This window comes from Doryrhamphus excisus, chromosome 9 (genome assembly GCF_030265055.1).
Source record: "Doryrhamphus excisus isolate RoL2022-K1 chromosome 9, RoL_Dexc_1.0, whole genome shotgun sequence".
In the NCBI taxonomy this organism is placed as follows: Eukaryota; Metazoa; Chordata; class Actinopteri; order Syngnathiformes; family Syngnathidae; genus Doryrhamphus; species Doryrhamphus excisus.
In genome coordinates, this window is record NC_080474.1 from 9251054 (window position 1) to 9274041 (window position 22988).

Below are 22988 nucleotides of genomic sequence, written 5' to 3' on the forward strand. Positions count from 1 at the left end.
AGGGCAGAATTTCATGAACTGCGGCAAATTGAAGCAGTTTACGGCAGCGAGCTAATGACATGCCATCATAACACTACAATTGTCAGTCTACTTCATTAATACACGTTCAAATAAGACTAAGTACACAATATTGCCCTTGCTTTCTCATAGAACAACATTTACACACTATTGTAAACAATGATCCAATCGGAACATCTCTGGTTCTAACTTCCTGCTTAGACATCAAGGGGACCAGTCAGATCCCAGTACGCGAGCGTCAGAACAGCTCTAACCCCGCCTACATCTGGAATCCATCCCATGCAAATGGAAAAATGTGTTTGGAGTTGGTCTTAAAAAGAAATACCACGTAAAAAAGAAGTTAATACCGCCCACACCGTGGGAAAAATAGTTAATCCAATCATCTGTGCCCTCTGCTGGACGTCTTGACTTCTACTTAGTGTAGTGTTGTTCCAATTTGTTCACATGGTTTTTCAGTGAATCCTCAATGGCAGGCACAACGTTTATTTATTCTACACAGGTTGTATCTAGCAGTTTTACTGAAAACACGCACACTTCACATCATTAACACACAACAAAACAAAACATTACATTAAAGTTACAGTAAAGTCCTTATAATCCACTTCTCATGGCTGGCAGGATAGCACAGTTAACAAGACAAATACACAACTTACTATAAAGTATTTTGATGAAAAATAACAACCATTAATATTGTCATTTTAAGACTACCTAAACAATAAAAACAAGTACATCCTTAAATGAGACGCAGGTAAAAATGCAGCAGCTTGCCTTCATTTTGCACCATTTAGGAAAGGTTTGAAAGCAAAGAAATGTTTCAGATGACTACGCTGGTGTTGCTACGGGAGCTTCTATCCTACAGAGAGAAGTGACAGACAGGAGGGGGGGGGGGTTAAAAGGCCCACAACCAGAGAAAGTGTTAATCAAAGAAAGTTTTTCATGTTGCGTGTTGGTGTTTTCTTACGGAAAGATGGATGTAGTTCATGCGGTCGTTGGGGTGTCCAGGGTGGCTCTCAACAGAAGAGTAGCTGGGGGGCTTCTCCGGCCAATCCCTCCATCGACCCCCCCTTCTCTTCCTGCTGTCGTCTTCGTCTGAGCTCCAGGACCCTTTGCGTCGTGAAGGGGAGTAGCTCCTCTCCCTCCGTGAGGTTCCGCTCTGCAGCTCCTCCATCAAGTCGTCGCGGCTGCGTGTCCGATGCCTGGGCCCACCCCCACCCCGGTCTCTCCACTTATGTTGGCTTGTTCTTCCTCGCCTGCCCTCCCAGTCGGAGTCGTCGCTGTAGTCTCTCAGGATGCCACGTCTTGGTGGAGAGACATCTCTGTATGCGCGACTGTTTCGTTGAACCTCCCTTCTGGGAGGGTTGGTGCTGCCGCTGGACTGGCTGGAGAAGCGCTGCCCCCCCCTTGCCTGCTCCCCACCTCTGGGCCCCTTGTGTGAAGTGAAGCTGGGTACACGCTGGATGATGGGAGGCAGGGTGATCACCCTTCTCTCCGTCCCTCTTACACCCATCTCATCCAGGGCCGACAGCATGCTGGGAGGTCCGTGAGTGTAGGGGACTACGGGAGGGGGCGGCGGAGGCTGAGCTGCTAACTGGTGCATGTTTTGAACAGGGTGCATTGGCAGCCCCCTCACCTGGTTCTCGAGGTAGTCCAACACATGTCTCGTGTTTTGGACGCTGCTTTTAGCGCTGCCATTCAGGTGGTGGGGGGGAGCGGGCTGCTGCGGTGGCAGGTTCATGGGGGACAGCTGCATGGGCATCATGGCAAAGTTCTGTTTGCCAGGGTCTGAGTACGAGCCTGAAATTAAAGTGAGCTTACTTTGAGCTTTACTCGGGCACACATCTGATTAAAAGGACATTCCAAACACTGCTTCCTTGCTGAAGGCCCTGTTGCCACCCAGAGCAGAACCAGGATGAGCAGGGCCACAAGTACGTATAAATAGATGCTTCAAACATTGCCTTTGAGCATTCAGTCATTGAAGGCGCTCACCTGAATACAACATGGGGACGCCCTGAATGGAGTTATTGGAGCTGATGGGGGCATAAATGGGCTGGCCGTGCATCCAAGGCACCATGGCCCTCTTGGCCTCACGCAGCATCCTGTGTTGCATGACAGCTTTGAGCCGAGAGGAGAGACCGTCAGACACTCGTATTTGATTTGTTATTCGAAGTGTTTTCGTGACATGTGGCACACCCGGTGAACATGCAGGAAGTAAATTATACATGCCGACCAAGGTCAAAAATCCTGCTCGGGTGCATTTTGAGGTGGACATTAGCGATGAAAAAAGCATTCTGTACCTTTTTCTGGGCAGCAGCACGTCCTAGGACAGCATGGGCAGCGCACATAGCAGCAACACTTCTGCGGGCAGCACTGACAGCAACATATGCAGAGAAGCATGATGAGCAGGAGGACGCCAAGGATGATTAACAGCACTGTCAGCCAGTCTGGAACAGGTACAGACATTCATTGCATATCGCATGCTTATAAATCCAGTAGTGGACATTCATCACCCACGTTTGACAAAGGGGGTCACTTACGATAAACGATGAGTTTCACTTCTCGATCAGAGTCCCCCGAGGTGTCGCCGTCAGCGTCAATGTTGCAGAAATACACGCCGTTATCTGACCACATTACTTCAGTAATGGCCAGGTTAGCCTCTGTTACACACAAACCACAATCATGTCATTTCATCAGTACGTAGTATGTACTCCATACATTCACACAGTCCATAGTTTACTCACTGTCTAGAACTGTAATCTTGCGGTTTCGGTAGTCCACACCCAGTATGGGCTCATTCAGGCCTCTCTTCCGGATCACAGTGCGGACTGTGCGCTGACGGTCCGGACAGTCGTTCGCTGGGTCCTGACCCAGCTGCAAGGCGGCCTGGTAGCCTGGTGTTAGCGTAAAATGTCAGGTTACGGAAGCCAACATATTAATACACCAATATCAACACACACTGGACAATTCAACAGAACCTGTACATACATGATGTCACCTGAGGCGTCACAAATAGGTTTCTTCTACCACAGATGGCACCAGTGATGGCAATGAGCAAAAGTGTGATGATAACCATAGAGCCATATAGGAAAGTGGAACACACATTTATGTACTGGTTGCTCAGTACTATATCATAAGAGAAGCACTGGGTTAGGGCAAAAATAAGTCAACATCAACAGATGAAGAAGAAGAAAATGTACACTGCAATGATGGCTATGTTTCATGTCATTGTGTACACGCAATCTTCCCGATGCACGTTTGCTACGTGCCTTCACCAGCGTTATTGGCAAGACATTTATTATTTTCAAGTTCATTAAGAAGTTTCAAGTACACGTACCGTGTTGAAGTTCTTTTCATACTTGTATGACAGTTACAGATGCCTTCCTCTCCTCTTTTAGGAGTTGTATTTAGCTATGATGCAGTGGTTAAAAGGACTGTTTGCAACTGACTCAAGATAGTCTTTTTTTTTTTCCCAACCAAAAAATATAGCAAGAACACAGGCGGCTAGAATATGTGGCCATTCGCTGCCATACAGTATAATGCTTCCGCCATATTTGAAAGTTAGCGCCCTCTAGGCAGCCACATAACTGTTACATACAGTTCGTTTAACCTCTTTTCACAAAATGTACTTGAAACAGGCTTCATGATGGCCACAGTAAAAACAATAAACAGATTCTTTCTATTTCCATTTTTCCCTGTGGAAATGTAGTTTAACCTAAGCGTTTTCACCGACTAAGAATTATGCAATACAAGTACTCACTAGTGGAGTAGTACTCCAGAACGGGGTCTTTACAGAAGGATTTGAATCTCCAGGTGACCAGCACATCCTGAGGGTTTGCGGAAGTGGAGAAGTCGCAGCGAAGGATCACAGATGCAAACAAAGTCGTGCTTCTCTCCGATTCCGGAACAATGACCTGGATGGAGAGCAGCTCTAAAACAAAACAATTAAGGATGAGTTGGATCCAGAACATGCCAAAATTCCACAGTCCAACCTCTGTGCTTTTAAATGAAAAGACACTTTGAAGAGTCTTTAATGCCGTGAATGCGACTTAACAAGTTTGCACATATGCACCCTCCCATTTGTAGTAACAACAGCTGTCAATTATGAAGACCAAAGTAGAATTAAGGACAAGAAGGTGATGATAAACAGGAAAGGAAAACAGTATCGCTAATTGTTTTATGGTATAAACTAACAAATAAGTCATATTTAATTAATGTGTAGGGGCTGCATGGCGGTCGTGTGGTTAGCGCGCAGACCTCACAGCTAGGAGACGCAGGTTCAATTTGACCCTCGGCAAGCTCTGTGTGGAGTTTGCATGTTTTCCCCGCCCATGTGTGGGTTTTCTCAGGGTACTCCAGTTTCCTCCCACATTCCCAAAACATGCTAGGTTAATTGGCGACTCCAAATTGTCCATAGGTATGAATGTGAGTGGGAATGGTTGTTTGTCTATATGTGCCCTGTGATTGGCTGGCGACCAGTCCAGGGTGTACCCCGCCTCTCGCCCCAAGACAGCTGGGATAGGCTCCAGCACCCCCAAAACCCACGTGAGCATAAGCGGTAGAAAATGAATGAATTAATAATGAATGTGTAAGCAGAATCTAATATGAGGATCTAATATGAGTGCACTGCAGAGTACCTAAAGGAAGAAATACAGGACTATTACATGTTCGATTCAGTAGTTTAATGATACTGTATAATCACATGATATGATAATTATATAACAACAAATAAGTCGTTTTTGGTAAATTTGGTAAAATTGGACACCCCTTTCCTACAATCTGGTTACATTACAAAATCTTAATATTTGTACGTAATATTTTCACTTGATTTTGATCAGGAGTGTATACATGACCTCAATTTTGTAGTATTGTGCACAAAGAATACAGAATATACTGTATAATAATAAATAATAAATTAAGCAATTTAGCAATGAAAACTGGATATTAGCGGGGTCACGTGACGTGGTAGGCCTTGCCCTGTTTACACATGCTGATGATTAACTTTGCCCTTTTCAACCTGGACTATTTGCTTTCACGGCTTCGCCCTGCATTCATGGCAGCAACAACTACAAAACGAACAAAGTGTGAGGAGAAACTATTAAAACCTCACCTGTTGGTAGGTAAAGCAGCAGTAGCGTCACCAGTATCATATTTCCCATTACCAATGTTCGCTAATGTCTTTGTCCTCGCTTCGTTCTTCCGCGGAAACGTCGTCGTCTATCCCGTTGGCGTTCCAAAATCCTGCAAAGTAGGGAATAAACGTCGTGTCGGCCCCTTTTGCGCATAGTAGAGCGACTTTTCCCCTCAGGAAGACATGGATGGAGAGCACTACGCTGTTGTAACGTCCATAACAGATGGCTCACAAACAACACTGGGTTCCCACAGGTGCACGAGGAGGAGGGTCTTTGGGTCCCATCCCCCACCTCCAAGCTGTTGACGCCACTGACTCCGCCCCCTCAGGCAGGTGCAACCCAGAAAAGAAGCGTACCGGAAGTAGCACATATATTAGGCGTTGAAATGTAAATTATGTAAATGTGAATTATGCTTAAGATAATTCAGAAGTGTTGTTAAATATGAGTGATTGTTTTCAACAAAACAATCACTTGACTTGAGGTGCTCATGTTTATCATCCAGCTTTAAAAAAAATACAAAAACATTCTAGTGGGGAGCAAAACACAGTTCAAAATATTGCAGATTAATGGTTTTAGATTCCAAAATGTACAGGAAAACTATGTATTTTTTGAAAATATATACATGTGTAAAATGTAAAATACATAAATACATAAAATACTAAATCCATTTAAAAATCCAAAAATCAATGTCCATTGAAAAATAGGTATTTTATTTAGTCCAAAAACAACAAATGACTTTTAACTATATATCTTTTAAAATTCTACATAAAATATATACCAAGATATTAATGTCTTTTTCATTTTGCCAAAAAAACAATATAATTGATACTGATTCTGCCAAACCAACCAACAGTACTTTCCTTTGTGAGCTTATACAATTAATAAGAGTACATACAGTATTACCTACACCACTCCACGTAGATCATGAAAATATAAACTGGAAAACTTTCTGGTTCATTTTTTTAATTTAAAGAGTACAAATAAATTCAGCAAAACAACATTTAAGCTTCAGTGATGTCACATGGAAAGATACAGTACTGCATATTTACAAAAGCAAATAAAATGAACCTGAGATGCATTGTCGTGATAATAAGACTATAACACAAGTGAGGCGGCAGACAGTAGGCAAACCTCTCGGCACTGGCAAAAGTCCTTTCATTCTCTCAAGTCATCCAAGTGGGGCCAACACAAACTGTACAGCTCGTGCATGATTGCAGTAATACTCTGAAAAGTTTGTAGTGCAGTTAAGGGGGCGGTGTGGCGGTTGAGGACGGTGTGAAGCAAAACGACCCAGTGGTAGCGCAGCTCGTCACACTAGCAGAGAATCCCTGCTCAGTGCTGTGCTCTGTCGAGGAAATACATGTTGACAGCCACATGTTAGACGCCTTGCATTCTTGCTCGGTAGCTGCACCCGGGGAGGGCGTGGTTGGAAAGCTTCATTCAAAGCTGAGATTGGGTTAGTAGTAGTTACTACGGACAATGCCACATTTAATGATGAAGGAAGGTGAGGGTGGTACGTCAGGGCAGCTTATATCTGTGTGGGAGAGACATGTGCAGTATTGACCTGAATGTAAGACCACAGTAAATATAATACTACCCCTCCTTTTACACCAAATAAATGGATATAAACTTTTGATTTATGGATCATCATCACTGGTGCGTGTGTGTGTGAATGACAGGAAGAAACAGAAGCCACCGCCACAATTTAAAAGCAGGCTTGAGGGAAACACTGTGTTGGTTTGAGGGTATAAATCTCTAGGGTCCAAATAAAAGACGACCAGTCTTTTTCACTCATTTTCTTGGGAGCATAACCACGACCCTGTTGAGGACAAGCTGCAGGAAATGGATGGATGGAAAAACAGCATCTTATATTTAAACAAAAAGCTTGAAGATAATTTGGGGGTATGTACATATAAATCTCCAGACTTTAAATATAAAACCACAAGCTTTTTTTCTAGTTTACAGGAAAAAAGCTTAGATTCTCTTGGGAATTAGTCGTGGGGCTGTAATAGGCATATATTAAAATCTGTAGACTTTGAATATAAAACCACAAGTTTGCCTTGCATGTATGAATCTCTCCAGCTTGACTTTTTCTGTGTGAAAATATCCCGTCGGTAAAAAAGCTTGGACTTGTTAGTTGCCGAATGTTGGTTTGCAAGTGTAAATCTCCTGAGTACAACTTTTTTTGGGGGTGAAAAATACCCCCGTCTTACATTCACGTCAATACGGTATTCTTTAGCTGTTCCAGGGATACAGGAAGTCCTATTTCCTGCTACAAGTAACTCACCAGTTTGCGTCTCCTGTCTGCCTCCTCTCTGCCGCCCTGCAGCATGGGGGCCATCCCCTGCTGAGGTCGCGTGTACGAGAAAGGCCTCAAGCCAGGCTCTAAGGTATCGTACCGCTCTGTTCTAACAGATTCTCCAGTGCGGTACCAGTCCAGGGTAGGGCCGGCCCTGCGGTACCGCTCTGCTTCCCTCTCAGAGTAGGGAGGCAAAGGGTCCTCGTCTTCGGGACGGTTGCTCAGTGAGCAGCTGTAGTAGCTGCTGCCCTTGCCCCTGGAGCTCCCTTTGGAGGGGGTGTCACTGTCCTCATCCGTCCTGCCCCTGTCCCTGCCGGACCCTGGCGCTTTTCTCTCCAGTGCATGGTTGAGGAAGGCGTTGTCGTAATCTCGGGGTCGGGAAGGTCGGGCGGCGAGCTCGCTGTCCCACGTACCCCTTCTCTTCTGCGGCGGCAAGGGCAAGGGGCTGCGACGAGACCAGCTGTCGTCCTCGTCTCTATAGAAACGCCTCAGAGGGCTATAATCACGAACCTCTGGCGGCTCGAGGCGGCGTCTGCGGGAACCGTATGAGCGGGCGAATTCCTCCAGCTCGTCCAGCGAGCCAGTGTGACCCCTTTTGCTCAGAGTCTGTCTCTGGAGGTGCTCTGAGCGAGCATTCCACCTGTAACAATGAACGGGACACATGATAATGACCAAGCACAACACCACACAGGGCTTCTTTCCACCAAGTGGCACAATACTGGTTTGCTTGGCAATTTACCATTTTAACACCCTTCCATTGGGGTATGAAACACAGTACCTAAAAGTTAAAAAGTCACTGTGGACAACATTGCAGTGCATCACAATACATATTTCATGATATATAATATAATGAATAACCCATAACCATTAACCTTACCTTCTGTCCAGCTCATCGTCTGAATGGTTGCCACGTTCCCGGAGTCTCTGTCTGCGACTGTGGGTGGGCGTCAGCATCGACTGGTCGTCGGTGTCGACGATGGGAGGCAAGGCCTTCATCTGGACGGCCTGGTAGGTGTGTCTGAAATCTGCGGTTCCTCCCTCGTGGAGAGAGCTGAGCTCTGATAGGCTACTGGCTGTTTGGACACACGTATTAGAATTAGATGTTGAATTATGACGTCAGAATGACACAAACGATCAATGGACAGCGGAACTTCTACAGGCCTGTCCACACGGGAAGCTTTTTTTTTGGGGGGGGGGGGGGGGGGGGTTTGCATCCACACTGTGCTGGGTTTGTAAGTAGCTGCATCAAGATGGAGATGGATAATTGAGTGAAAACAATGTAATACAGAAGGTACACTTACAGTGTGTGGATGGAGCTGATCTCTAGCAACTTCCATGCTTTTCTTGATAATAAACAAAATCACTTGAGTTCTTACATCAATAGCTGTAGCATTGTATATTAGCATCAATATTGTAGCATTGATGTTTGCCTGTCACTCAGCGATGTAAACCCCTGAGGCTTAAACATTAAAATGTGGGGTTTTGTGGTGAGAGTCAGTTGAGCGTGTGGATAGTGTTTGTCGATGGTTTAGTTACTATACGGTCACGTTAGTTTGGAGTTCAGAGAGAGAAGATATGGCGCCAGCTAGAAAGAGGAAAATTTCTCCTGTGTGGAAACATTTTGACTTGATCAGTAAGCCAAATCAACACTATTAAGAGATGGTATGTTTGCATTTCAAAACCTGTATTTTCACTGTTTGTCATTGTTATTGAGAGGTGAAGTGCTTATTGTGTTTCAAGGAGTTGGGGTACAATAATAACACCTCATCCATGTTCAGGCATTAACGTGCCTTTCATGAACTTAAAGATGAAACTGGACCTTCACCCGTCCATGGTAAGGTTAATAGTACTACATTATAATATTAATATATTACAGTATGACCAACACAACCATGATGAAGCTAGCCATATCACATGATACATGGCATTTATGAACAAGAAAACATTCAGTATTTTATATATACTGTATATTTTATCTTATACTTTGTAGATTAATCATTTGGTTCTACAATTTTTTGTAGTACATAATCATTTCCAAGAGCCAAAACAGATCAGCATTGAATGCATCACACGTGAAGATCCAGCGGTCTGTAATTGTATCCAGGGCCAGCAGGTGGTTTCGTGTGCACATGAAGCTTCAAGAAATGAATCCATTCTCGAACCAGTTGACTGAAATGGTTCAAAGTCTCATGGGGCTTTATCTCGCCATCACTAAGTCACATAACTGTCGATGAGTCAATCAATTGTAAAAAGAAGTCGACCTGGGCTAAGTCGTGCTTGGCTAACAAATAATACATCAGAGAGAAACAGCTAAACAGCAGTATTTAAGACTTCCAATGATCATTCAAAATGAAGTGAGGGTTCAACCTCCCACCATTTTGTGCAACTTCTACATCATTCCCTGATAATTCATAGCTTAGTAGAGATACATGTTATGAAATGAATATGATGATGATGATTAGATGGAAACAAGCAACCTACTAATTCACACAAACAAGCATCTATTCTCACACACACACACACACACACACACACACAATAGCCTAAACTCCACAGGCAGGATGGCTCGGAGTGCATCCATCTTAGCAGAGGGCACCCAAGCCAGCTCCTTTTCTACGTAGTACAGAAGTACTGACTTTCAGTGAGTCCTTGTCCTGACTGGCTTTCAGACGGTAACCACTGCGGATACACAACACATCTGCATGCAAGGACGGCACATGCGCACAGTCATTGGCCATTACATTAGGTACACCCCTGCACAATCTGACCCTCTGATGGCGAAAGGAGTTGCTGGTAACATGTTACTGGTAACCAATGGGGTACACTAAATGACAGTAGTTAATGAGGAACCAGCCCACCTAACCCTAACCACTGCTCATTAGTTCTTCATCAGGTCCTCAGTAACTACTCTAAATGTATGTGCCTTACTTCCTCAATAACCATTCAACTCATTAGTGCCTCAGTAACCACTCTAAAGAAATGTACCTTACTTCCTCAGAAACAATTCAAGTCATTAGTGCCTCAGTAAATACTCTAAATGTATGTGCCTTACTTCCTCAGTAGGCATTCGACTCATTAGTGCCTCAGTAACTACTCTAAATGTATGTACCTTACTTCCTCAGTAAGTATTCGACTCATTACTGCCTCAGTAACTACTCTAAATGTGTGTCTTACTTCCTCAGAAACTACTCATTAGTTCCTCAGTAACTACTCTAAGTTGATGTGGGTTAGTCATGAGATTAGTTCCTCATTAGTTCCTCAGTAACTACTCTAAGTTGATGTGGGTTAGTCATGAGATTAGTTCCTCATTAGTTCCTCAGTAACTACTCTAAGTTAATGTGCCTTAGTCATGACATTAGTTCCTCATTAGTTCCTCAGTGACTACTCTAAGTCGATGTGCCTTAGTCATGACATTAGTTCCTCATTAGTTCCTCAGTAACTACTCTAAGTTAATGTGCCTTAGTCATGACATTAGTTCCTCATTAGTTCCTCAGCAACTACTCTAAGTTGTGGTGCCTTAGTCATGAGAATAGTTCCTCATTAATTCTTCATTAGTTCCTCGGTAACTACTCTAAATTGATGTGCCTTAGTCATGAGATTAGTTCCTGATTAGTTCTTCATTAGTTCCTCAGCAACTACTGTATTTTTGTGTATCTTACTGTAAAGTGAGACCAGAGTTACCAAAATATTAGAAAGTCTGTGTGATTGCCTCAATATTACATACTATATTGTTTGTGAGTAATAGAGATGTAATTTTTAATACTGATCATGTATTGTATCTCATTGTGAGATTGTTCAGGGGTACCTTATGGACTAATGGATGTAGAGAATCATGGCTATTAAATGGACATGCATGCAAACACATACTACATTAGACATGCTTGTATGTTACTGTGCAAGAGTCTTAGGCCACCAATTTCAATTAGTCGGCCCTCACTACATTGCGATTCCAACATCCATTCAAACAACCCTCTCATCATTTACTATGGCCCATTATTTGTCAAAATGTGTGTGAAGACATGTCATGTGTAATCTTCTGGTCACTAGGTGTCAGTAATGACACAAAACACTGATGACACATGACATGACATTACCTTCACACTGCATGTAGTCACCCAAAGTTATCTTCCCGTTACGTGTGAAAGTGGTAAGATTTTGGCTTTTAGTTTTGGTTTTCGCAGTGATCCCATAGCCTACGCATTAGCAATGTGGCGTAAAGGTGAATATAGGGGGGTTATTTCATGTCTACAGGGCTCTAATAATGTTTAAAAAAACTGATTTAGAAAGTCATAAACAGGTTTTCCTGTTTTAACAGGAAAAAATATTCAATGTATTAATATTGAATCCTTCTTTGTGTAAAAATAACACATCTGATGATGGCCTAACACTTTGGAGCTGCGACGATGAATGTGTCATGCATGACATATCCTTGTCTCAATGACACTCACCTCCAGCAAGGTTACTTTCCACAGAGGGGACAGAGACCGCCTTTGAGTCCAAGTGTGATGAAGGGGCAAGAGGCATCACGCTGGAAACTCCAGGAATGTAATAGGGGTACACGGGGACCGGAGCGGGCGATGCAGTCTTGGCCTTCTTCCCTGCCTCGTATACTGTGTGAGAAAAGAAAGCGCTAAAAAAAAAATCCCCGTAGGCCTGAAGTGGACCAGACCGTGTTTGGTGTTACGTACAGTGTTGCGGGCAGCAGCAGGTCTCGGGGCAGCAGCAGCATCGCACATAGCAGCAGCAGGAGTGAGGGCAACACTGGCACCAGCAGATGCCCAACAGTACCAGAAACAAGAAGCTGCCCACGGCCACACAGCCGACAAACACCCACTCTGTAAGTAGACACACAAGCACTCCAAGCTAAGAAAGTTTTGGTAAGTGTAATATGTATATGTTCCCATAATAGTATGGCTTTATATGACTTCATATGACTTTCCCCCCCACCTTATTTTCCCCAAATTATAATGGAAGGTGAGTGTTGTTTCTCGTGAAAAATGTTTTCTTTAATATTTCAATGCTGTGCTACTAAAATTAAATTTTTCACATATTTCTCTTAAAATGTATTTTTTCTTTTTCGTATACAACTTTTTTCTCTTAATACTTTCTTTTACCATCAAATTTCTTTGGATTGGCAAAGTAACAGTAAAAAGTGAGGTTAGGAGAGCTGAGGAAATGCTGCAGCGGCGGGGGTAAAAAGTGTTGAAAAGAAGGTGAGTCAGCGTACCTGGCATGATCTCCACATCAAACTCAGGCAGAATATCGTCCTTCTGAGTTGTCCTGCCTGCAGACAAAGGACAGAAAGCAAAGGTGAAGGCCAGCAGAGAAAGTAGCAAGCCAGGAGGGAAAAAGGTCCCAAGTGAGGGCTTTGACTGGTCGCCATGCATGATGGAAGTCATTCATTTATTCATTTTCTGCCGCTTTTCCTCACGAGGGTCGCGGGGGTGCTGGAGCCTATCCCAGCTGTCTTTGGGCGAGAGGCGGGGTACGCCCTGGACTGGTCGCCAGCCAATCACAGGGCACATATAGACAAACAACCATTCACACTCACATTCATACCTATGGACAATTTGGAGTGGCCAATTAACCTAGCACAGAGATGGCCGAGGGTGAAGGGTTGATGGAGGTCATCAAACAAAAAAAATACTTAGTTAAATCTCAGCCATTTTTCAAAAGCTGTCCATCTCGATGCCAGCCACTTGACTGATTTTCAAAGGCACACAGAATGTTGAGTTCTAGGGCTATAGTATAGACATGGTATACACCAAAAGAAAGATGGGGCTCTCGTCTTTCATCGGAAATGACTGAAGAACTTTTCTCGTTCTTTAGTAATCAGCAGTATAACATAGGTAAGTTTCAGTTCTCAACAAAAAAAAGGTTTTTGTGAAAAGATCAAGCATTACTTTCACTTTGACACAAATTTAGCCGTATACATTTAGCCAAAATGTCTAAACAATACCACAACATAAACAACACAAAAAACCTTGTTTTACATTAAAATTATTCATTCATTCATTTTCTACCGCTTATCCTCACAAGGGTTGCGGGGGTGCTGGAGCCTATCACAGCTGTCTTGGGGCAAGAGGCGGGGTACACCCTGGACTGGTGGCCAGCCAATCACAGGGCACATATAGACAAACAACCATTCACACTCACATTCATACCTATGGACAATTTGGAGTGGCCAATTAACCTAGCATGTTTTTGGAATGGGGGAGGAAACCGGAGTACCCGGAGAAAACCCACGCATGCACGGGGAGAACTTGCAAACTCCACACAGAGATGGCTGAGGGTGGGATTGAACTCGGGTCTCCGAGCTGTGATGTCTGCGCGCTAACCACTCGACCGCTGTGCAGCCCACATTAAAAAAATTGTTTTTTTTAAAACAAATATAACACTATGAACTATTTACAATTTTCACATTTGAAACTGAATTGCATTTGCGTGCATGTGTGCACACGTGTGAATGAGTTCAAATTTCCCCTGACCGTGTATTTGTATGGGAAAGTTGCAGGCAGAGTTCTTATGAAATGCACTTCTGCCACCTTGTGGCTGTTTTTCCGACTCAAAACTGCACCAAACATGCTCTACTCTATCGTGGAGATGTGTCATCACCTCTTTTTTATGTCTAGCACAAATAAAACTTCAATACGTCTTCGAGAGGGAGGTGTCGGATTGAGAAAAACAAATAAATCCATCTTGAGTAGCGAATGAGTTAAAATCCAAATAGTGTGTATGAAGAGACGCCATTGTCAAGAATCATGTCTTCACTGAAGGTAAAGGTTTTGTCGTTTTAGCCTCTCACCCACACGGGCATGGGTCTGGGTATCTTTTGGGAAGGGATTCCAGAGTGGGAAAATCCAGAAACGCTGGCTCAGCATATGCGTATGGACGAGCAGACGATGTCACCGCCCCTTCGCCATCACGATCTTTGACGACAAGCCGCCATGTTTTCTTGTCTTATGTCTTAAACGACATACATGCATTCCCTCTTCGTCTATGATTTTGCGTACATGGTTCCAGTGGGTGTGCCTTTTGTGTTACATCGTTATCCGATCCCGTCTGGATGCAACTCTTTACTAATCTGCCGCTGTGCGGACACAACTAAAAGCTACTTCACTATTATGGGATGTCACAATTAAAAGCTCCTCTTCTGATAGCAATCTGATTGGGTCTCAGCGAGGGGACGGCTGAATCACTCAATAAGACAACAAGCTTTACGGTATGCAACTTCCATTTTGTTCAGCGTGTGCCTTCAGGTCATCCCTAGCCATCATTAATGCACCAGGAGCTCCTCGAGGTTCAAAAAGTTGCCACAGTGACGCCTTCTTAGGAAGTAGCTCAGGTTGTTGAAACACTCCAACTTCTCTCCATAAGTGGTCGGCAAACTTGTATTGCGTACGATGAATGTCCGAGTGACTTTACATGTAGCAGACGACGTGTGTCATGGAGGATCAGGACCACGCAAAGAGCCTTTTGGTGGTTTCCGTGGAAGCTGCCGTACGGACAACTGGAATGCCAAGACACAATGTACACTACACGGCCACAACGTTATGTACCGTTGCTGTGGTGAACTTACTTAGCAACATGAGAGGCTAAATCATCAGGTGTATCTAACAATGCGTCCCTTTTCATACCTAGCACCAGCAACTCCAGCTGGGCCTCGTTCTTGCCCTCCAGGTCGTCTGCGATGACTACCTTGCAGTAATATACCCCGCTGTCGCCCCACTGCAGCTCCCCGATGCGCAGGTCTGCTTCTACAAAGGAACACATCACAACGTCAACATTTTCTTCCCAATTGTACTTGTACTGAAAATGACGAAAACAGACAATCATTCTTGGCTCAAGGGCTGGCAACACGAGTGAGTGGCAAAATGTGGACTCTTAAAAAAGTTGCAATTTTAAGAGAATGAACACGGAATATTATGTTGTCAAAATATTGATTATGAGAAAATAACAAAAGAAAATAAAGTCGTCATTTTTGCAATATTATGTTGTGGAAATGTTTGAATATTATGAGAATACGGTCAAATATGATGGGAATAAAGTTAGAATTAATACAAGACAGCTGAAATATTTCAGAAATTTAAAAAAAGTACAAAGTCAAATTATTGGGAGAAATCTCTTGTATTCTAATGACAAAAAATAATAAACTCAGATTATTATGAGGAATATATCTTATTCTTAGTCGGAGCATAATGTTGAAATGTAAAGAAAAAATGTGTTCTAATATTATGAGAAAAAAACAAACTAAATAAATTGTAATTTTGATTATATTGTGGAAAAAGTTATGAACGTTATGGGAATAAAGTCATTGACATTTTTGGAAAACGAACAGCAAAAATGTGAAAAAAGAGAGAAAATGAGCTAACTTCTTAGCATATCTGCATGTGTTGCTTTCCAAATATCAAAGTTTCCCTTGCACAATTTAATTTTTCACTTTGTGGCCCTCGGTTTGGACAGCCCTGCACTAAATATTAACACCAAGAGCACAATTTGGATAGCCGCTGTCAGGAGTACCCAGTTGTGTTGCCAGCTGTTTAGCTAGCGATGGTTGTGTTTTGACAGTAAATTTATACTGCAATACAAGTTGTACACTGACTGCTCTAAAGTATACACAAGTTTCATTGCTATTGTATTGCTTCTTTCGAAGATATACTATCATTGCAGGGCCACCTGTCAGCCTCCAACAGTTATTGCGTCATGCAGCCCTCCTTGTTGAATGTAACATCGTCAGAGGAGATGTGTTTTGTCCTGATAAGGACCCATGGCTGAATAGAAGTCCATCAATCGGTTCCTCTTTACGGGGTAAAATGGATGTCTTACTGTTTATGATGGTGATGTCTCTGTTCTTGTAGTGCTCCGCCAGCGTCAGGGAGGCTCCTTGCGCGGAAGCCACCACCCGGACCGTGCGGCTGCTGTCCGAGCAGTCCATCTGGGAGTTGGCGCCCAGCGCCAAGGTCCGGACACTGAAGGTCTGCGGCAAGCCGAAGGACTCCCAGGTGCGGTCCCTGCAGTAGGACTTGTACCACCACTGCACCACCGGGGTCTGGGTGGAGGCCGTCTGGTACTGACACGGGAGGACCACCGACTGGAAGAGCATGGCGAACTGCTGCTTCTCACGCACCGTGACGTGCACGCCGTCACACGCGCAAGCTGAAACAGACAAGGCAGATTTCCATGGAAGATGGACTCAGGCTTATTTCAAGGTCTGTCAACTAGTGTCAGGATACACATTTACATTTTATTCCATTTACAATAGTAGACTATAATAGTAGGCGGTTTCATTCCCGCTCTCCCCACCCTGTCACCGTGTATTTCACTTTTTATCGGTTGTATTTTATTGGTGGCAAGAAACATTTCAATATTGAACAAAGCAAAATTTGTTCTCAATCAGAAATCCCTCCACACTCTTTATTGCGCTCTGGTTCTACCATATCTTACTCATTGTGTGAAAATATGGGGTAATAACTATAAAAGCAATCTTCACTCGCATGCGAGCAACACATTTTATACACACTATTCTAATTAGCAACATGGAGAAGACACAACATGCTAGCAGAGTCCGGCGCCATGAGCGAGTGTGTTCTTCAAAATAAAGCGATGTGAACCATTTGTAGGATATTTTCAATTGTTTTCCAACAAACTGCGGTCAATATGTGCCAAAATAATAATCTATATAGCATATTCAGTATACACATTCATATATTATATATTACCCAACGTTGTTTTCAAGTAAATTTTCAAGGTGCGGCAGCTTTTATTTTACAGTTGTCATGTCCTGTATGTCTCTCCCTGGTTGCAGCACACTGAGCCGCTGGAGGGGCCTTCCTCGCACACCGTTGCCAATCACTAGCCACGTTTACATGATGAGGTTTTCTCTTTCCGAATGGAATTTTTCTGAAAGCAATCCAATGGCGTGTCTACATGCGCCGCTATAATCAACCAGAATAGTCAATAGGGCATGTGCAGTAAATCGTAAACACCAATATCACGTGATATCGACTTCCTCGAGTTTTTCTTTCACTTGTTGGAATAACTCCGTATTGCCAGTTTTTCGTTCGTCCAGTCTTGAAATTTAGTTTGAATCAAAAACAAACTTTCCGCAGCAGTCCAGTGCCGATTGCTCACCTCCATTTTTTTTAGATCGAAGAACGTCTCGAGCTGCGTTATGTAATATCTCAGCTTTCGCTGAAAGAACGCACCCGGCACCCGGGAACAGGAAAAGATAAAGTTCAATCTTGGTAATATTTTATAATTAAGCTCGGTACATGTTTTATATAGATATGTATTTTCTTTTTTAATAAAACTGGACTTGTGAATGGCGTATAGAAGGGTTTAGATTCTGTTCCAGAGGTGGCGGTAATGCACACGAAAGCTGCTTGCCAACCGCCAATAAACAACAGAAGAAGAAAAACACCACAAAGAAGAACGCACCCTGACAACTTTCCGATTGAGCGGTTACCTACGACCTTGTTTGGAAGAGATCGTCTCAGTTACACAGTCAGGTTTCATGAAAGGCCGTCACATATCTGACAATGTCCGTCTAGTGCTGGATATGATAGATTATTCACATCTGGTTGATGATGGAGCACTCATTCTGTTTTTAGATTTTTACAAGGCATTTGACTCTGTGGAACATGAGTTCATATATACAGCTCTGGGCCACCTGGGCTTTGGAGGTGGCTTTAAAAAAATGGTCCAGACTATATATAAAGGTATTAATAGTAGCGTCGCTTTATCTGAAGGTTGTTTTTAATTGCAGCTGAGATGTTGAGCCTACACATTGTAAACTGTATTCATGTGCAAGGAATCAGTATTGGGGAGCACTCATTATTAATTAGTCAACTAGCAGATGATACGTGTATATGTCTAAGAAATTATCAGCAGATCCCATCAGCCTTGGAGGGTTTGGAGGCTTTTTCCAAGGCTTCCGGTTTGGTCATCAATAGAAAGAAATGTGAAATTCTGTTCATTCATGAAACAGACAAGCAATCGGTCTGCGGAATTACTGTTAAAAACTCTCTTCTGTATCTTGGGGTTGCAGTCCATAGATCTACAAGTGAGCGGCTAACTGAGAACTTCTCTCCAAAAGTGGAAAAGGCTAAATCTATATTCAACTGTTGGCTTCGGAGGGACCTCACCTTACAAGGAAGGATAATGCTCTCCAAGGCTGATGGGATTTCTAGAATGGTTTATCCTGCCCTATCACTATATGTTGACAGAAAAACATCCTCCGTCATCAACACTACATTATTTAAATTCCTATGGAGAAATAAAGCAGAGTATATTAAGAGGAACACAATGATTTGAAATTATTCTGAAGGAGGATTCAATGCCATTGACTTTGAAACTCTCAACCATATGTTCAAAATCAAATGGGTCAAAAAATGTCTAATGTGTGACAAAAGTCCTTGGTTTGTTTTTCCCAACCTTTTGTTTGAAAAATGTGGTGGCCTCAAGTTCCTGCTGACTTGTAATTTTAAATGTTCTAAGTTACCCGTTAAGTTATCCCTTTTTCACAAGCAAGCACTGGATTCATGGAAGTTGGCCTTCAAACACAACTTACGTATCTCCTCACAAATGGATTATGTAGTATAACCAATACATTTTGCACAGAAACAAGTCCGTGTTCCACAAACAATGGCTGGAAAGAAACATCATTTTTTCTCTGATTTCTTTGATAGAAATGGAACATCATACAACTATAACATGTTTGTTCAAAAACATAATATCGACAGGGATCCTGTTGATTATGAATGAGTGATTAAGGGAATCCCAGCCCAGCTTTTGCAACTGTTGAAGTCATCTCTCCGGGGTGGACTGATGGAAGGAGTTTCTCCAAGTTTAATGATTGGTGGAAGGAACATTCTTGACAGCAAATGTGATAACAAACACATAAGGAACACGCTTAGTTCAGATAGAGGTTGCCCTCCTACGGCTCTTGTATTTTGGAGGAACTCCTTCCCTCACATCCCCTTTGAAAAGATATGGAATGAACACAATCAGTTTTTTATTCCAAACAAAGTGAAAGAACTTCACATTAAAACAATCCACAATTTTTACCCTTGCAACTCACATCTAGTCAAATTCATGGAGGGGGTCTCGTCACAATGCTCATTTTGCAAAATAGAAGAGGAATCAATAAGGCACTTGTTCTACGAATGTTCCATTTCTCAAACATTTTGGACTGAAGTTTGTATTTTACTTTTAATGTCTTTTAATACACTCCTTGACATCAAAATGGAATTGGTCTTGTTTCTACAATGTAACCTTCGTAAAGATCTGCAGAATGCTGTGAAATGTCTTTGTTTATTAGGAAAATTCCATATTCACAAATCCAGAGTCATGTTATGCAAGCCAAATATTCACCGGTTTTCTTCTGAACTGAAAATATTATATGAATCACTGAAGCTGATATTGAAAAACAGAAAAGCACTGAAAACCTTTCATATACCGGAGAATGTTCTAAAAACAATTCATATGAAGAATTCATATTAAGTGACATGTTTTCTATTTTTATTTTGTTCTCATTTTCAAGCAATATCCCTCGCACATTCCTTTCTTTGTTATTTATTTATTTATTTATTTATTTTTTATTTATGTTGATATTGTTCTGTAGAATTGCACTTTTATGTTCCTGTAATTCTGCTTATATTGTTATTGTTTTGTACAATTGAAGCATGTAATAAAATATTACAAAAAAAAAAAAGGTTACAAGATACCTCAATCGGAATGGGGAAAGGAATATTCCACCCCTGTGAATCCGATTATATATTCATTCGGATTGGCACTTTTCTTTCGGAATGAGGTGTATACAAAGGTTAGATTCTTTCCCAAGAGTAAACGTGGCTACTGATTGGCACTTAAACTCCTCGCCCTCACACACCTTCGCCACATTGTATTGCCTTGTTCCTGCGGCCTGCTCACCACAGTCTTCTCCCTATGTTACTTCTGGTCGTGTTTTGCTGTTAGGAGTTTTTCTCTTTAATCCTCTGTTTGGCCGGTCTGCCTGCCTGTAGCCTGTAACTGCCTGGATTTGGGCGGCAAGCATCACGCTAAGGTTACTGCTACTGTTTCTGCCTGGGTTTCGGCATTGAGGTTTTGTTTTGTTCACCACATTTTCTGCTTGGTAATTCAGCAGCGCTTTTAGTCAATTGCCTCTGCCTACTTTTTACTGCACCTTAGTTTACAATATTCACATTTGAGGGCCTGAACTCAGATGTTTACATTTTAAAATCAAAACAATGATTAATCGACTCCCAAAATACAGCAGTTATTAATTATGTTGTTATATATAATGGAGTTGGATGTACCTTTTTGCACATTATCACTTGCTTCCAATAAACTAATTTACCAATTATCAATGAATTACCATTTGATTATGCAAATCCTGGCAGACAATAATGGCTGATCTATGCGCCTATTAAACATTCATTCATTTCCTACCACTTATCCTCACGAGGGTCGCGGGGGTGCTGGAGCCTATCCGAGCTGTCTTGGGGAGAGAGGCGGGGACTGGTGGCCAGCCAATCACAAGGCACATATAGACAAACAACCATTCCCACTCACATTCATACCTATGGACAATTTGGAGTGGCCAATTAACCTAGCATGTTTTTGGAATGGGGGAGGAAACCGGAGTACCCGGAGAAAACCCACGCATGCAAACTCCACACAGAGATGGCCGAGGGTGGGATTGAACTCGGGTCTCCTAGCTGTGAGGTCTGCACGCTAACCACTTGAACACCGTGCAGCCCCCAATTAAACATTTGAAATGTAAACGCAACCCAGCCCTTTGCGTCCCCCCCACGTTCAAGGGATCAAGGGGGTTAAATTCCATTGTGTATGCATGGGAGGCAGGGGGTAATCATCACAGACGACGGGTGTGGGGGGGGGGGTGTAAAACAAGGCAGACACTTGCGGCTGCTTTCTGCTGTATGTCTACTTAGTTCACTTAAGGCGGGGCAGGAAGTTTTCTGTAAACAAGACCCAAAGAAAGGAAATGACAACCAACGAGGAGCGTTTATGGATCAAAACAAAAAAAACACAAATATCTCATGCGGCATCCAAGGCCAGGATGTGTCACGACTACATTCCTCCCACAAGTCTTCCCTTCGTTTCATTTTTCACGGACCACCCCATTGTTGGTAAGCCAGCACAATATCCCGCACCCCCACCCCAGCACCTCTCCTGTCCCACTTGAGGACCAGAAAGGAGGGAGGAGTTCACTCCCTTCCAACCAACGGGAACAAGCATCCAGGCACCAGCTGAGTGTGAACAGACCAACGGACCGCAGAAGACTGAAAGAGTTATGTCCTCAACAATACACTCTTGAGTATTGTTTAAACCAGGTGGGAAAACATTACAGTCTCGAAATTGTGGCTCGGGGGCCGTTTGTAAACCGCAGGTTGGATTTTATTGGCCCTCCACATATCAGAACAACTAAAAAATGAAAAAAATCAGCAGTAAATTCACAAGAATCAAGTCAAAGTATTAATCTCACGACAAGGTTGAAACTCGGACCCCCTGCATTGTAGTCCATTAAAGTTTAAACAGTGATTTGTATTCCAGGGCTAAAAATGGGGGGGTGGGGGGGGGGGGTCTTTTCCTCTTCCAGGCAGTCAACATTTCCTGCTTTTACCGTGCGGAGCGTTCCTTCATATTGACTCATTCATCCAACAAAACGCTGATAAGACTTGACTCCTTTTTAATTTCTGTAGCATTCAGTACTGTTTCAATCACATTTGTTGGTTTTAAGGTACAAAATGTGCACTACTGCACCTGTTTGTATTTCATGAATACATTTTTCTATGAATTCATTTATAGTGTATATTATATGTTACTACTTCATTCGAAATCTGAATTATTATTTATTTTATGAAATGAGCCTAGCTTTGATGTCATTGTTGCAGCTTTAGTTCCAAGTTGTAGCAATAACACGGGCCAGGATACAGAGTGTATAAAGTATAAAGCATAAAGTAAGTCGATAGTTCCATAATGGGTTGAAAACTGTTAAAAACACTGCTCTGATTTCAAACCAAAGGTTTGAAGGCAAGCAGAGCATCTTCTGGTACCGTTGAACCGTTGCTTTCAACCTGTTGCCCTGATGCAGCAAAGGGAAACTCATTCCGTTGAATAATAACATATTAAACGGCTATCGCACTTACCCAAAGCTGCCACCAAAAGAGCCAAAAGATACAAGTTCATTGTTTTTAGTCCCTTTTGACGGTCAGGAGCAGTTTGTTAGCATGTTTTTCCCTCCCCTTTGTCGACTGACTCGGCTGGAGGAGGACTCCTAGCGGACTGAACTAGCTAGCAGACGGGACTGTACCACTTTATGACGACGGGGGGAGGGGAGCTATTCTTTCACGTTTGTATCGATAATTCAGACTGAACAAAAAAGATCTTGATCATTATTAGCCGTGATTGCACTGCCAAAAATATTGATAACTTTAAAAATAATTGATATACCTGGGTAGATTTTCTAAACATCATACCAAAATAGGTTTTTGGAAGGCTGGCCTGGTGAAGTAAAGGGGTCA

General features: G+C 42.7%; 2 protein-coding genes across 4 annotated transcripts; both read right to left on the reverse strand.

Annotated features, from left to right (window-relative positions):
* Positions 1–104: 104 nt before the first annotated feature.
* Positions 105–5425, reverse strand: ildr1b (immunoglobulin-like domain containing receptor 1b). Its single transcript, XM_058081495.1, has 8 exons — positions 5123–5425; positions 3773–3943; positions 2757–2906; positions 2553–2672; positions 2313–2459; positions 2005–2130; positions 980–1812; positions 105–871 (listed from the first exon to the last, which is right to left on the reverse strand). The coding sequence occupies exons 1-8, from the start codon at positions 5169–5171 to the stop codon at positions 833–835; spliced, it is 1635 nt and encodes a 544-aa protein (XP_057937478.1). The 5' UTR covers positions 5172–5425; the 3' UTR covers positions 105–832.
* A 476-nt stretch (positions 5426–5901) lies between these two features.
* On the reverse strand, positions 5902–22965 carry LOC131136118 (immunoglobulin-like domain-containing receptor 2). 3 transcript variants are annotated; one of them, XM_058082648.1, is made up of 9 exons: positions 22614–22961; positions 16270–16599; positions 15081–15200; positions 12671–12727; positions 12132–12278; positions 11892–12053; positions 8321–8516; positions 7432–8083; positions 5904–6489 (listed from the first exon to the last, which is right to left on the reverse strand). In XM_058082648.1, the coding sequence occupies exons 1-9, from the start codon at positions 22651–22653 to the stop codon at positions 6454–6456; spliced, it is 1740 nt and encodes a 579-aa protein (XP_057938631.1). In that variant the 5' UTR covers positions 22654–22961; the 3' UTR covers positions 5904–6453. The 3 variants fall into 3 exon arrangements, with proteins under 3 accessions (XP_057938633.1, XP_057938632.1, XP_057938631.1); XM_058082650.1 differs by lacking the exon at positions 12132–12278 and having other exon boundaries at positions 5902–6489; positions 22614–22965; XM_058082649.1 differs by lacking the exon at positions 12671–12727 and having other exon boundaries at positions 5903–6489; positions 22614–22965.
* Positions 22966–22988: the final 23 nt, after the last annotated feature.